We start from the raw sequence: 16,509 nt of genomic DNA on the forward strand, positions 1-16,509 counted from the left end.
TGAATACTTATTTTATATTATTTATTTTACTGCAATAAATAATCTGAATACTTTATTTTTTTATTTATTATTTATTTATTTATGGGGTTAACGGGGTCAGGGATCCCTGGTGCAGTTACGCAGAGCGACCAGCAGGCGTCGCTGCAAACTGTCAGCGAATCAAAACTCAGCGAGCGAGTGGAGGGGGGCCATGACGTCATTGTTGGGGTATTTTCAAGATGGCGCTGCAGCCAGCTCAAACGCTGAGGGGATTTAATTAATCTTTTTGCCCGGCGGCGACGTTAACCTCGCAGGAAAGGAGGAGAACAGCTTGTTGTTTTAAGACGCCGACGAGGAGCATGTTACACCCGGTGAGTGTCAGGTAACGCTGAAGGCTAAAATGGTAGCCCCTTCCTCCAGGAACAACAAAACCTGCTGCTGCCGTTGCTGCCGCGGAGCCGGGCCGACCGGGCAGGAGGACTCGTCGCAGGATTTTGTGCCCGGGGCCGAGGCTCGCTCGACGGACTGAGTGGTTATGGAAACGACGAAGGAGAACGGAGGGTCGTTTGCCGTCGATTTGAACGAGAACGAAGAGGAAGGAGGAGGTCACAAATCTTACATCGCACTCAAAGACCCCAGCACAGCGCTGCTAGCCGGTGTCAGCGGGGGTCAGGAAGCTGGGAAGGGTCATATTTATGTGACCGGTAACGGGAGGAATGTAAACAGAGACGCCTCGGTACAGCCGCCCCCACACAACAGGGACATAATGTTGGATTTGGTCGCGGCGGAGGAGTACCTCCCCGGACAGTTGGCTGGCAGCTGCGTGATTTCGGGGGTTTGCGGCGACCACGGCGGCCTGAACGGATTTACTGAGTCATTCGGTCAGGAGGAGCAAGCGATGGTCGGGCTGGAGGGAGGAGAAGGGGGAGGGCTCGGCCTCGCAGGGACCACAGTCGCTTCCTGTCCAGCTGTGCTCGGGGGTCGAGTTTCATTGGAGATGCGGCAGCACCCTGCGGGGAAGAGCGGAGGGGAAACCCCGGGTTCCGGCGACGTTACCCCGGTAGAAAAGGCGACTGGTGCCGGCTGCATCAGGACTACTCTCCCCTTTGATCGGCTGCCATGCTCGGGGAAGCACCAGCGGAACTGCGCCTGCACCGCCGCGGCCCTCCAGTGTCCAGATGTAAACATGCCCAACGGGGATGTTGACAGCCCCGCTTACGGCGGCCCCGAAGCGGATATCTCTTTCTGTAAACAGACAGGGGTGTTTTCCAGCCCGTTGCTTTTTGGCCAGAGACTCGGTTTACGCGACGTGGACTGTGAGGAAATGAAAGTTGCCAACGGTGGTTTACACATCGTGACTACAGCCAGAGCAACATGTGACTGGCCCGACTCGGACTGTTCCCCCGAAAACAACATTTATTTCGACCATGGGGCAACGCAGGAAAACGGGTCCGGGTCGGGACTTTGTCTGAGGAGCCAAAGCCACCGCCCCGGGGCATTGGTGTCTCAGTGTCCGGAGGAGGATGCCCCAGCTGCCGCAGAGCTCCCTCACTTCCTCGACTCCTCTTCCCCGGTCCCACCCGAGGACTCCCCCACCCTGGGATCAAGTGCCAAACCCCCCTCGCCCTGCCCACCAACCCACTCCAACGTGAACGGTGACAGCCCGCTGTCTGAGCCCAACATCAGGGAGGATGAGGAGGATTTCAGTGACCTCAGTTTACCCGTCAGGCCGCAGAGTTTGAGGACTAACCTCAACCTCGCGGTGTCCCTCAGCTGTGATGCCACACCGTTATCCCCCGACGACGATGGGGGGTTTTATTTTGGAGACGAAGGGTACGAGGAGGACTTCCGGAACGTGCTGGAAGCGGGTCGCAGACAGAGTGCCCCGGACAAGCTGCCAGACCTGACCGAGCAGACAGACAGCTCGGACCCCAAGCTGATGCCAAAGAGGTTCGGCATCGCTGATTTCTTCACCAGGTAAAATGAAGTGGTGTCTCTGAGTCACATGTAAACACACAACGTGCGAAGGCAGGTGACGTGGTAAAGAAAAGCCCCAAAGCTATGTCTGTATGCTAACCACACAACCACAGCTTTATCCTAAACATACTCACTACCTGATTTTATTTACACTGTAGGACCTGTCCCCATGCACTAAAGACTGCTCATGCATCTTAAGCTTTTACTTCAGGGAAACATGTATTTCACTTCTCAACCATTTGTAGACTTCACTGTTCTGCAAAATATTTAAAAAAGGAGGTAAGTCTCTAGACACTTCACACAGCTTTCCACTCCTTTGTGCACCCACCTCCTAAAACTGTAGATTTTAGAGAATGCAGTGCTTGCTCACCTGCTTGCACATCACACACCAGAGCTGCAAGTCACCCGTATTTTCATCATTTAAACAGTAAAGCTGGCAAACATTTCAGTTAGCTTTTATTAAATCAGTCTGATCAGAAGTCAAAAGTACACAAATTTTTAATTTTATCACAAGAAAGAAAAACAAATAAATCTTTGAGCATCGTCTCAAACGCAGAGATGACAACAAACTCCCGACACAATCAATTTCGACATTTTTTGGCAGGTTGAACTGTTTGCAGTTGAAATGAAGAGTGTGGAGAAGTGTGCTTGGATTCTGTGTGCAGACCGAAGCGTCTGAAGCTAACTTGGCTAGTAGCAGGCTAACAACAACATTCAACTAGGAGAAAAACAATGCATATTTACATCAGATATTTTATTGTGGTGTCTTCCTGTCCCTCCTAGTCACTGCCACAATGCAGCATTCATCATATTCTGTTACTTGTATTGTTTCATCAGAAACAGGGATGTAAACAATCAACACTCTGCATGTCAAGTTTGGGTCAAGCCACCTCAAGCTCAAACTGATAACACAGCGTTGTTCTTTGCCCTACAGTTTGCCCTCACCGTCAGTTGATCAACAGTGTTGCAGGGTCGGTTGACTTTCTTTAGTGTTTTTGGACATATATTTACAACTCCCTCCTCAGCTTGTAACGTCTTGCATCTGGTCCAGATGTCATTAAATTAACATATTTCAAGTTGTAATGTGGAGCTGGCATTTTGCTCAGCACCTGCACATCTGTTGCAGACGTGACAAATTGATTTTATTTGGGGATATATGTGGTTTAAATTTTTGTGCTCCAATGAGGTAATTGTTTGGTCGGTGTTAACATCTGCCCAGTGAGAAAGAGATCATGATGGGGGGGATAGATGGCGGCATGTGAACTTATTCCAGTGGAATCCTGAATGTTTGTCAGGAGTATTTTGACACAGTGATGTCTTCAACTGTCTTGTTTCGTCCAAACAGCAGTCAAAAACCCAGAGATGTAGTTTAGAATAATATATAACAGAATAAGCCAGCATTGGAGTAGACTACGCCAGAGAATGTAAACTATATTGGCGTGATAAATGACGTACATTCTCAAAATTGTTGATTAATTGACTCATAATTTCAGCACAATTTCAACCCGGTCAATGGTTGGTCTCTGTGACTGTGGCACACACCTGCTTTCCTCACTAAACTGTCTCTTTATGTGTTACATAGGGAAGAGATGGAGAGAGAGTGTGTCGTTATAGCAGGTTTGGAGGACGTTAACAAGCACTGGGAATTTCCTGTTCCAGTTAAATGCAGCTGTGTACTTAAAAATAAGGAGAGACGTCTTGCTATAGAAACCCAGGCAGAGACATTATTACACATACATATATGTTGGCTGTGTTTCTGTGGTGTTTGATAGATTACATCCACGACAGTTCACGAAGTTTAAAGAAAGATGGTGACAAATTCTCAGTAAGAGTTAGTACAGGGAGGCAGGAGCGGCTGTGGAAAGGAGGTGCAGAAAATCTTTTGGGCTTCTAAACTTTGTTTAGAAAGACGTTAGTGCAGAACAACCAGCTGCAAGATAATTTGATCCTTTCATTTTCAGCCAGTTGTAGATGACCAGATTGCGTGTGAACACAATTCGACTACATTTCTCTGCTCCTTCAAAAAACAGAAAACTGTAAGCACAGTTTGGTTAATGCAAAAGATTCACATATTGTTTGAACAGTGTTAAAATAGTGGCTCTTGAACATTTTTTGCTTGTGATTCTTCACTACGAAGCAGTGTCTGCTTATAACCGCTCATCACAGGCTGACAAAAACTCAGGGAGGAACTCTTGAGTGGTAAGCAGTTCAGTGGAAAAGTGATTTTCCATTCTCGTACTGTTTCATTTAAACAGTCCTTTGTGGCCTGAGGATGTTAAACTATCCAGTGACACAAAAATAAAATGAGACAGCAGTCAAAAAATAGTTCAGTAATAGCACATTTATGTAGCAGAATATTGATTCTCCCTGATAATTCATCTTAGTGGGGTCCTCAGAGTTTGAGAACTAGGTTACTAATATTAAACATCAGTGTACATATATTGTGGTCAGCTGAATTTAGAAAAAAATAAACCATAAAACTGAAGGAAACTAAATGCCCTTATTGTAGTTTTACTTACAATTTCTTGGTCATTTTATGTGATAATTGCCAGCGAGACAAACAGACAAACAATGCGCACCAACATTTAAATGTGACATCACTTTCCAATCAGAGACCGTTTCCATCAGCATATCAACACAAATGCAAAAAAAAAAAGATACTTTAACAGAAACAAGTAGCAAAAGTGCAAGTATTTATTGAAGTTTCTTAAGTACACAAATCAGCTTAAGGGTAAGATAACTGTTGAGCTGCACTGGATGTAAGTGGTATTTCTCTGTTTGTGTATGTGTACAAGATAAAGAAAGACGGAGTGAGACAAGGTGATTTAATCAGTATTTAATCATTCTAGATCATCTACATATGGACAAGAGGCTTGTGCTCATAACAGTACGATATGTAAACGCTTCCTTCTGCGCAGTGATACAGTTGGTGGGTGTAGTTTGGTAGAAAGAAAATAGTTCCTACACGAAACTGCTCACAACAAGGTCTGTGGATTATCTTGAGTAACCAGGTCATGATTTCTGGAAAGAGACATTGCTGTTTAGTTTTTTAAAATGTATTTGTTTTGGCGCTTTCGGCAGCATAAGCTGAGTGCTTTATAGTTCAAATATATTGAAGAGAAGGCAGACATCTCTACAGCCGATATCTCAAACATTCGACAACTCACATCAGAGCAATCTAGCCTGATAAATTGCACTGTGGGTAAGAGGAATAATATGTATTTGGATATTGGGGTGAGGTGTCCCTTTAAGTGCACACAATGAGGTGGATAATGATCACCTGCATTTAATTTAAATCACAACCTACTCTCATCTTTTCCTCTGCACATTTGTTGATGTGTGCTCGTCAGAAGCTTTTTGCAAGCATGGATATTCAACAGTTTCTTTGGTGTTTGACATTTAGCAGCTAATCAGATTTCTGCTGCAGAGATCCAACTGTGTTCATTTCTTATAATCCCTTCCACTGGAAATGACAAACAAATTTCTTATATCCAGAGTTACATGCTCTGAAATTGTGAACTTTTGTCCACATGAACCAGCAAAATTTCTCTTCCATGGTAATATTTACTGGTTTCTAAGTCTCCAACAAGAGAGGCAGATATGCTGTGGGTTAATTCCATATTTAATATTAGTTTCTGCTCTTATGTAAGGATTAAAGAGGATGTTAGCCCGGCGAGTTGACCATTTGACACACATCAGCTTCTTTTCATAGCCTTTCAGAGCTGCAGTCCGGGGCCTATAGCTGTGTAATAGCTTGCATGTTAATCATGCCCCAGTTCAGTATATGTGCAGGAAGTGATACAGCAGGGCTCAGTGAGCATTGACTCAGTGCAGCCTTTTTCCTCAGGGCTTAGCCCACATTCACTGCACCCTCTGCTCCCTCTGCTTTCTATTTCCAATGCCGATTCATCACACGTTTAACCTCCGCACTGCTGCCACGATGCAGCCGAGATGTTGTGTCTGTCCGCCTGCCAGGCGTGATGAAGACTACATGTTCTCAGTTCCTGAAAAGTTGATATTTTTGTCACAATCAATGATCCGTTTCAGATTGGGTTTGAGCAGACACACTCACAGGTGGTTGAAAAAAATAGCATAATTACGTCTAAAAATACATGTGACCTTTGACAGTAGGTATTTATGTCTGTGCCACTCATGGCATTTACAGTATTTGATGCTACATAGTAAAGGCAGAGGAGAAGATGTGTCGCTTTTTAACACAACATTCTCATATTTCCTTTCCTCAAATGATCCTAAAACAAATGAGAAAGTCACAAAACAAATAACTACAGAAAACAAAACAAAAAACAACCACTTTCTTAAATCTACGTGTTGATGCCTACCGTTATTTTAAGGCCACAAAGTCTTCTACCACTATTTATAATACCTTAACCTTCTTATCAGTACATCCTTTAACCATTTTTTGGACCCAGCCTTGTTCCCTTAAAACTGTGCTCATCCTGGTCCAAGTACCTAACAACACTGTCAAGATGGTGGTGTCAGACTTTTGGCTCATTGACTGTTTTTCGGTGCTCATGCTGACACCAGCAAATGGAGCCTTTTCAGAAATCAGAGTAGAGTCGAGCAGGTTGGTTGAGCAGATCAGAGCTGCAGCCCGGAGGCAGACAGATTGGCTGGTAGTTGAAGGGATGTTTGCTTAAACCTGAGACGCTGCAGGAGGGAGAGTTCAGCCGGCTTTTACAGCCTCATCTCTGCTAATGTACATCCGGGCCAAACACAACAATACTGTCTCACAAACATGCCGACAACAAGCCCAGAAATAAAGAATATTTATATCATACATGCTAGTCTTTGACTCAGACAAGGACGTTAGAAAACATTAAGCGATGTGGATCTGGAAATTCCAGAAATCCTGAAGACAATAACGCCCCCTCAAAAATAGCATTTTAAATTATTTCTGTGATTTATCCTGGCCTTATATGAATAAAGGAAAGTCTGCTAGCTGCTAGGCTAAGTTATGCTAATAACGCTAGCGTATTGTATATGTGGGGAAAACGTGTTTAATATAAAACAACTGTTTTGTTGGTGAACCTTGTGAGTTACAGTGGAGCTGAAATTTGTTATTTGTTGCTCTTGTTCCCAGCTTCCCATGTGTAGAGGAAAAGTCAGCCATGTTAAATGTCATAGCTTTGTCCTAATAGCGCTAGCATGTTGTATTTGTGGGGAAAACGTGTGTAGCAAAGGACAACTGTTTTGTCTGTTAACCTTGTGAGTTGTAAAGAAGGTGATTTTTCTACTTGTGCCTGAAATCGTCACTATTAAGATGTGTTTAATGTGTGTTTTAGGGGTGTTTTGAATCAATCAAACTTTACAGCACTTCACAGAAACCCCACTGCTGAATGGCGTTTGGAGGTGTGACTGCAAAGTGATACAGACACATAACCACACAAGTATAAATGGCAGCGTAGGCGTAGAGCTGACCCACAACTATAAATCAGGCTGTTAGCATAAGGATGGGATTTCTTGTGTCATAGCTGGGAAAACTGATACAAATGTGGATGAGATGGATGCAGCTGAAAGAAAGAAAATGTAGTCAGCATTAGAGTTGTCTTTAAGTTGTTTCCTACGATATTTTGTTTCATATTGTGCTTGTTTTTTTTACTAAGCACACAGTGTATTCACTTTCCTCAGTCTAAGGGAGACGTTAGTTTGCACTTGATTGGCTCATTTCTTACTAAATAACTAACCGCACGAAGTGCCTTTTACTTAAGTTGACATCTTTATCCAGTTTGACTTAGACTGATTGCAGTGTAAATATTTGATCAACAACATTACAAGTAATAATGAGCAAACTGAGTGGAACTGCACCCTGACAGCATTCCTGTAAAAGCCATACGAGGAAGTGAAAGAAGGCTGAGGAGAGTTTGAGAGCCAGAGGGGTAATTCTTTCTGTTTGATTACTGACGCAGTGAAATCTGGTGTGACTGGCAGGTGTAGGAAAATTTCTGTTTGTTAAATCTCCGTCTGCGTCGGAGCCTGGTTTTGGTTTGGATGCGGGCCTCAGCAGCTGGCTTAAATGTCACGGCGTCTCAGAGGAAATCCAGACAGACGGAGAGGAACGCCGAGGAGAAAACAGCCCGGCTGGAAAACCTCCACGCTGGCTGTTTGGTTCACAGTGCTGAGTGCAGGTCAGGGAGGGTCAGCAGCAGAAGAAAATAAATCCACTCAACAAATACAATCAGGAATGCTACTTCATTTAAACTACAACTATTAGCCTGAAGCTGTTTAACAAACCAAAATGCTCAACTTTTCACCTCCTGCTTTGTATTCACACTCGGTGACTGTTTTTGTCAGATTCAAGCTTTTAAGGGTCAATTTACCCATCCATTAAATCATGAAAATTACAGTGCTCCCATCCTGTTTCTAATCACCAAGAGCTGGATACAACTGTTAAATTGACAACATAATAACGCGGAAATGGCCTTGTGTTCAGGAATGGTGAATAACCACACCAGTTTTGGCAGCATTTGTAGTGAGATTCTTACACAATGCGTACTTGTATCAAGTGGTATCTGGAGAGATGGTTAACGTGGCTATCGAAAAACACAAGCGCATTTTATTTTAATGTTATGTTACAAATTTGGCATTAGAATTTTTGGCTTAAAGTCCAGATGAAAAGGCATTTTGAGAGTATCTAGCTTGAGTATCATGACATCTTTTTGAGTGATACAGGGATATAATGTGGGGAGGATATTAATATATATTGATTTGATAGTGGAAATGTCAGTTGCTGAAGCAGTCCACTGTAAAACACCTTGAACATAATCTGGAGCTGTCACAGATTCATCTTTCCTCAAAGTGAATGAATTCTAGCTAGCAGCCTGCAACCGCAGAGGAAATGAAAACACACTGATGTAGCATGCGGTTGCTGGCTAGCTAACTTTGTAGGTTAGTTCAGATTATTTGAAATGGGGTTGTATAAAGGTACTTCTCCATAGTCAATCTGTCAGTTCGCCCCCAGTTTGGAGAAGCTGGAAGAAGCAGGAGTGCTAAAATGGAAGATAAGCAATGTATTGCTGTAAACAAGGGCAGCAGCAAAACGTAATTTGGCCACCTAAAAGAAAATCTACAACAGAATAAGTATGTTCTATATTGAGAGTATTTTCAGGGAAGCCATTGACAGCTTCAGTGCCAAATGTTGCCCTCTTCGAAACAACCAGCCTCCATTGACAAAAACGGTAATTCTAGCTCTCTGAACACAAGAGCTGCTGGTCTACTGCTGCCATGATCAGTTAGTCTGTGTTATTGTGTGATTTTGGTGAATCCGAACTAACCACTGTAAACGCCAAAGTCACACAATGACACAAACAAGCCATCTTATTACAGCAGGGGTAGACAAGCAGCTCCTGAGTTCAGGGATTTAAATTTACTGTTTTTCTCAATGGAGTCTGGCTTGAAGAGAGCGATGTAACGGCTTCAGTTCCCCGTCAGAAATTGCGGTCTGACGTAAAGGTAAGCAGTGAAAATACTCTCAAAAAAGCATACACTTAAACTGATGTTGATTGTTTTAGATGGGACTTTTTTTAAGTGGCTAAAATGCATGTTATTGCTGGCCCCCATCTGCAGCAGTACATCTCTTTGCTTCCATGGTGGTACTCCAGCCTGCTTCGCCAAACTGGGGGCATACTGACTTACATCTCCTGTAGGTAATACATTAACTGTGGTTAAGTCCCTCATACAACCCCACTTAAAAAATCTGAGCTATCCCTTTAATCTTAGCTCTGTGTAGCTAAAAGCTGCAGACGGACTGATGGGTGGATGTCATGATATGATTGGTTGGTACTAGCTTATATCAGCATACTTCATATTTTATTTTACAGGAAGAAAGCATGATTGGATTTTGATACCAGAATAGGAAGAAATCGATTTTTTTGTGTTTTATTTACATATATTTTTGTCATATATCATTAAATGGGAGCACAATACGAAAACCGGTGAACTATCACCGGAACTGTTCGACCAAAAACATACACTTAAAACTTTTTGGCTATCAAGAAAGCTTGGAGTTTATTGCTGTTAGCTGTAACTCTGTGGTGTTTGGTTTGTGGTAAATGGGCCAAAAAACAAAACAAAAAACACTTATAAAAACCCATCAGCAACGTCTCTTTCCAAATTCTATGACACTGCAGGCCGAACCAAAACAGCAAGCTTTTCTGCTCTATCCCCTCCTAATTCCCTTTGTTCATTTTCATTACTTTACACGCTCAATTCATGCTTGGGAATTAAATTAGCTCTAATCACCTCCGTGGTGAATTATTTACGCACACTCATCCTGTGCACTCTACTCAGGGAATTAGGTTAGATCCTATCACACACATGCTCACACTGTATCTGTCGCATTGCATTTACTGCTTCTTTCCTGCTCAGCTAAATAAAACAGGAGCCTCAGTGTAGTGCCTTTTTATAATTTTCAGCTACAGGTGTGCCGCTCAGGTGTCGGGAGAACAAGGCTGCTTCTGATCTGAGGAACAGCTTGATGTAACCGACACAAAGGGAAACATTTTGTTTTACTTTTTACATGCAGGAGTATGAATAGTGACAACCTCACCTGTTGCATCTGCCCTACTAACACTACTTGTAGCTTTTTTCTTGTCTCTAAAAGGTGGTGAGCATTTCAGCTGGAATGTTTGGGGATTTGTAGAAGCTGATCTGTAGCAGGTTCAGTGTTTGATCCTCTTTATTTTTTCTCTGTGTTAAGGCTTCCCACAATTTAACCAGAACGTTTAATTTAATGTAGAGTATGACTAATTTAATTTAAAGAGCAGCTCCCTCCAGTTGGAAAATCCTGGCTAAATGGTCACAAAGTTGAGAAAATAACTTCCTCTTTTCTGTTTCTAATGCGTTTTTTCGCATATTGCACAATAACTACAACAAGAACAACAAAGAAAACACTTTCTACTTCTTATTTACTACATTTCAGAGGGAAATATTATGTTTTTTACTTAACTACAATTAGCTGGCAACTTAAGGCATTTCACAAATTAAGATTTTTATACACAGAACATGAAGAGCATATAAATATGTCTTGTTATTTATTAAACTACCAACAGTTTTGATAATTGTTGAGGTGACTTTTTTGTGAAAAAACATTTCATTGTTTGCTTTATTTGTTGCGTTTCCTGTTCACAGTTGTAATTAGTAGTAATGCTGAGGTTTGGACTTTTGGTTGGACAAAACAAACATTGTGAATGTGTCACTTTGCCCTGTGGGTCATTGTGACAAACATTTCCCAGTATTTTTGCAAACCAAACAAACAGTCAGTTTGTGGAGAAAATAACCATCAGGTTAATTCATATTGGAAATAATCATTAGTTATTAACAGTTTTGGGGCATTTCTTGTACTTTGAAGGTCCAGTGAGGAGGATCTATGGGGATATATTTGAAGAAATGGGATGTAATAAAGCTTATAAGTGTGTTTTCCTTAGTGTGTAATAACCTGTAAATAAGAATCGTTGTGTTTTGGTTACCTTACAATGAGCCGCATATATCACAGCTATGTTTCTACAGTAGCCCAGATTGGACAAACCAAACACTAGCCATTGTGGTTAAAAGCCCATCCCCATCCATCCATTTTGTTTTTGGATACGAAGAGACCTCTGGGGATAATTTAGCACTTGGTAAAAACCTCCTGAACAGTGTAGGATTTAGTAGCATCCAGCGGTGAAGTTGCAGAACTGAAACTTCTCCCATGTGCCAAGCATGTAGGAGAATTATGGTGGCAATGCAAATATGCTAAAGGCCATATCTAGAGCCTGTGTTTGGTTTGTCCATTCAAGGCTACTGTAGAAACAACATGGATATCCATGGAAAAGGACCTGTTCCTTATGTAAATTTAAATGTAAATGTAATTTTAGAGTAACGAAAACACAATGGTTCCTATTTTCAGGTGATTTTAAACCAATGAAAACTGAATATTATATTCCATTTCTGCCAATAGAGGACACACTGAAACTTCAAAGTATAACTAATCAAGTTTGTCATGGTGTGTGGCATCACCTGTAATGTATGGTGTTGGGTCTATATCAGTGTAATTTTGCTTCTCAAGGATGCAACTATAACTTTCGTTATTGATTAGTCTGCAGATTATTTTTTCCAATGAACTAATTTATTCTCTGGTTTATGAAAAGTCAGAAAATCCAGAAAATTGCATCACATTTTCCTGGAACACAAGGTGACATCTACATAATCAAATAGCTTGTTTTGACTAACAAAATACAAAACCAAAAGTTACTCTACATTCACTATCAAAGAGGAAGCAAATGTTCACAGATGAAAAGCAGTCCGTCCAAAACTTTGTCCGTACACTGGAAGCACATTTTTCCTGAAAAGGCTCTCCATTCTTTTAAACAATATTAATATAAGTGTTAAATCTATTTATATCTATATTCTCACACACACGCACACGCACACACACACACACACACACACACACACACACACAGACAAACACTTCAGAGTGAAGAAAGTTGAGCGTGCAGAGAGAGGAGGAATAATATTTGCTTGGCTGTCTGCTTAGGTCACAGTCTTATGTGTGTGTGAGAGTGTGTGTGTCCACTTCCTTTTTATAATTCCTTCAGTTCCTCTCCCTCCTTCCCTCTTTCTCTTGCCACCAGCTGACCAGCGAACGCTGAAACGAATGTAAAACTGTTGATCTGGCAGCTTTTTTTCTTTCTCCAGCGTCACTTCAAAAACTGCTGCAACTGCACGACTGTGGTCAGAATGATGATGAGGGATTAATTCACCACATTACGTCTTTACTCTTTGGAACTGCATTCCTTCCCTCATTTGTTTTTGAGGATCCTAATTACCCTTTTCTGCAGCTTTTGAGTTTGACCTTTTGAAATTGAATCACAGAAAAACATTGTCTTATTCTTAAGGTCTTGTTTCTTTAGAAGAGGGCATTCATGCTTTATTTTACAGGTACATAATTTATTTGTTATTGCCTAGGAACTTTCCTGGAAAGAATATATGCAGTTTGGAATTAACTAGAGAATAATATAGACATGTCCTGGCAGTGCAGATATATGATATAAGATATAAGTACCCACTTCTTTATCAGAGTTTCTTTCATAATTCCAAAAAGTTTTATGTTTCAATGTTTCCAATAACTAAAAACAAACAAACACAAAGGCAGGTAACCAAACAGACACTGACATAAGAAATGAAGTTATGTGGTAACAATAATGTGGTAGGCATTAGTACAAGGTAGCAATTACAGATGCACTGTACCAAACCATCAGACCCTTGTCAAGGTTAGGGTGCTCCATCCACATCTGTCCCATTCTTCTTTTTCTTTAAGATTATTTTTATTATTTTTTGCGTTTATGTGACAGGACAGAGTTAAGTCTGAAAGAGGGAAAGAGAGGGGATGACGTGCAGCAAAGCGCCATGAACTGGAATCGCACCCACAGCCTTTGCGGCAAGGACACTGCCTTTGTACGTGGGGAAACCCACCCTAACCACTGAGCCACTGGACACCCCTGTCCTATTGTTCTTCAGCTTCATCATTTCTCTAGTTCAGTCTTTTCAAAATCTTTATCTTTTTGACCCCAAGAAGACTCCTGTATCTGACATTTTGAAGAATATGGAAATTATGTAGTTACAGTAAGTGGTTGGGAATACTTTGCACATTGGCTAGTTGTTGTATACGATAATGTAGAAATGCTGATTTATTTATTGGAAACCTTGTTCCTTACCTTGGCTTTACAAAAAAAAATCTAAAAGGGATACTTTGCCAATTCATCCAGCACTGCTTGGCTATAATGTCATAATGTGAAATGAAGTGAGCGCCATACTGTTTCCTGTATTGTAAAAACGGAGGCTGAAAAAAATGAGATGAAATGGTAAAATTAAGCAGTGTTGACCACCATATTGTGGAAAAACGGCCACTCGACCACTGATGGTAAAGTGCAGCCAGGTGAAGCTGCAGATGTCAGGTTTTGAGTTTCAGTCTGGCCTGCAGCATACGGAAAGTTTTGTGGGTCGGAGTTTTTCTGCCCACTGTTGTTGAAGAGACACTTTTTGGATTATTGCTTTTATGTTACGATTTGTGGCTTCCTGTGTGGAGACAGCTTCCTGTAGCGATAATATCATCCACAACAGAATTACAGTTGGACAAACAGGGAGGATGTGCAACATCCATCTCAGTTTGGATGGGACCCTCCTGCACACATGCTTTGTGGATTTAAATCATTTTTTTTTATATCAACATTTTATTCAGTGAGACTTAAAGTATATATGAAAGTTCCATGAAAGATGTTATAGTCATGAGTTCAGTTCTCTTTAAACTGAAGAATATAGTGAGCAGATCAGCAGCAATAATGTTTTTTCTGTCTCCCTTTCAGGAGCCTGTTTTCTAGGAAATCCAAAGAGCCCAAGGCGTCGTCCCATAATGCAACAGGGTGGCGACTGTTTGGCAAAACAGCAGCCAGAGAGGATGCTCCACCTACAGACCCTGACTCCACATCGCCCACACAGCAGGTTGGCTCTTTAAACACTCTGACATTATCCCCATTATCTTGCCTTGCACAGGAACATTTCAGGGTTTTCTAGTTTGTGAAAGTCTGAACAGAGGCGGAGGAGTTTTTTCCAGTGTAGTGCTCCTCAAGTCTTGGATAGACTTGAAACTCGTCTGGTTAAATCATCAGTGCAGAAGATGATCAACTGTTTTGGAAAAGATCCGGTTCTTTGATACACCGTGGACATAAAAACTAAAGGACTGAGGTTAATTACAACTCTCAAGGTGCATTTGAGTAAGAAGCTTTCAGTCATTTTAGAGTTTAAATTAAATCAGTTTCATATTCTGGGGTTAGTTTTGGTTGAATTTCAAAATTACAGCCCTTATTTTGTTGCCAACTGCAATGACTATGTTTACATGCACACCAATATTTCACTATTATCAAATATGACAATATTCTGGATTAGACACTGGTCATATAAGTAGCATATTTTGATCAGGCTTTTTTCCGAACATAGCATTTTCCTTTTTAGATTTTGAATATGTTGATATTATTTGGGTTTTAGGAACATTGCTTGGACATGTCTACAGCACATTCAGAACACGTGTCTCAATTGGGGTATTTACCGCAATATGTGACACTGCCTCTTGCCTGTTTCTGGTCAGCTGTGTGTGTCGTACACAAACCAACTTGCCAGCAGTTTGCAAGACTGAGTCAGAGATGCATGCCCAAAAGAAAAGCCCACATTTCTGGTTGGAAGGTGAAACACATCTACTTTAAACATTATGAAAGACTTTGATATCAACAGGTTTGATATCAGCAGTAGGAAACTTAAGCCCCTTTTACAATGCCTGTTCATGCCAGGAGTATCGCGCCGTTATGCTGCCTTGCCATTACGTTTATAAGGTACGATTGCAGAAAGGGGGGACAGAGTTGTCTCACTTTTAATCCGCCATGGGAGGTAGTAACAGTGCTGAAACAGCGTATGTATAAACAGGACAGCCAGCAGGACAGGTGAGTTGTTATGTGTGTGACCCAAGCAGCTAATAGCAGTTAGCAGCTAACTCAAAAATAAAGAACAGCAACAGAAAATGTCCACAAATTGGGAAAACAATGAGATTCGGGAGCTCCTTATGCTCTTAAATTGAGGTTGAGATTAGCCGCCATACAACAGAGATGGTAAATTATTGTTATAGCCATGTTAATGCCATCGTTATTGTTTATAAAGAAGTCCCGGCGTGTATGCTATATGTCAAACAAGAGGCTGACGCTGTTGTGTTAAACGTTAAGCCCGTCTTGGCTCTTTTGTTTCTGCGATGCCGGCATGCTATATAAAATCACAGACTGAAGTGGAATGATGCTGCCGTCGTTTGGTTCTGTGTAAAAATGCAGAGGTAGTATAACGAAGGGACTTGGTAGCGACCCTATAGCGCGAAGGGCTTTTTAAAAAATTTATTTTGGCACAAGCAGCTCCAGCTGTTCCACTTTTGCATATTTTGATTTGATAAGCGTCATGTTAGGGCACGTTAATCAGAGTATGCACAGCTGCACGTGTACTGGAGCATTAGTGGAATATTCACTTTTATTAGCCATGTAGACAGCTTAGTAGGAATATTGTCTTTTTTGGAATAAGGGCAAAACCTGAAATATTTTGTGCATTAAACATAGTCACTGGCAAAGCCTTCTGGATTTGTTACAGCTCTGATTTGTGCCTCTAAATGATCTGCTTCTTCTCCCTAGCAATGGTAGCTGAGGCTCATGGATAGTGTTGCATGTAGCTGACAGAAAAATAAAGCATCTCAGACGGTCATATTTTAAACCTGTAGTACTGGGTTATCTAGGTTATGTCCTATTTGAATTAACACTGAGGACTTTGTTAGAAGAAAACCTTTAAATGGAAATATCCTACTAGAAACAATAGTGTCTGAACCAAAGGCTCCTCTCCTGTGAGACCCTGACAGAGATGGCTGACAAAAGCACTCATCATCACCCCTACACAGATCACAGTAAAGTAGTAATGCTCACGAAATGAAGCATGGGTATAATAATAGATAATATTGTACAAAGCATTGTGTGC

General features: G+C 41.5%; 1 protein-coding gene across 1 annotated transcript in view; it reads left to right on the top strand.

Moving 5' to 3' along the window:
* Positions 1–212: 212 nt before the first annotated feature.
* Positions 213–16,509, top strand: part of LOC125903437 (TBC1 domain family member 12-like) — a 38,691-nt gene continuing 22,394 nt past the window's right edge. The window contains exons 1-2 of the mRNA XM_049600372.1: positions 213–1,956; positions 14,319–14,454. Coding sequence (XP_049456329.1) covers positions 515–1,956; positions 14,319–14,454 — 1,578 coding nt within the window. The 5' untranslated portion in view covers positions 213–514. The remainder of the gene's footprint in view (positions 1,957–14,318; positions 14,455–16,509) is intronic.

The sequence above is a fragment of the Epinephelus fuscoguttatus genome, linkage group LG16 (genome assembly GCF_011397635.1).
Source record: "Epinephelus fuscoguttatus linkage group LG16, E.fuscoguttatus.final_Chr_v1".
Classification (NCBI taxonomy): domain Eukaryota; kingdom Metazoa; phylum Chordata; class Actinopteri; order Perciformes; family Serranidae; genus Epinephelus; species Epinephelus fuscoguttatus.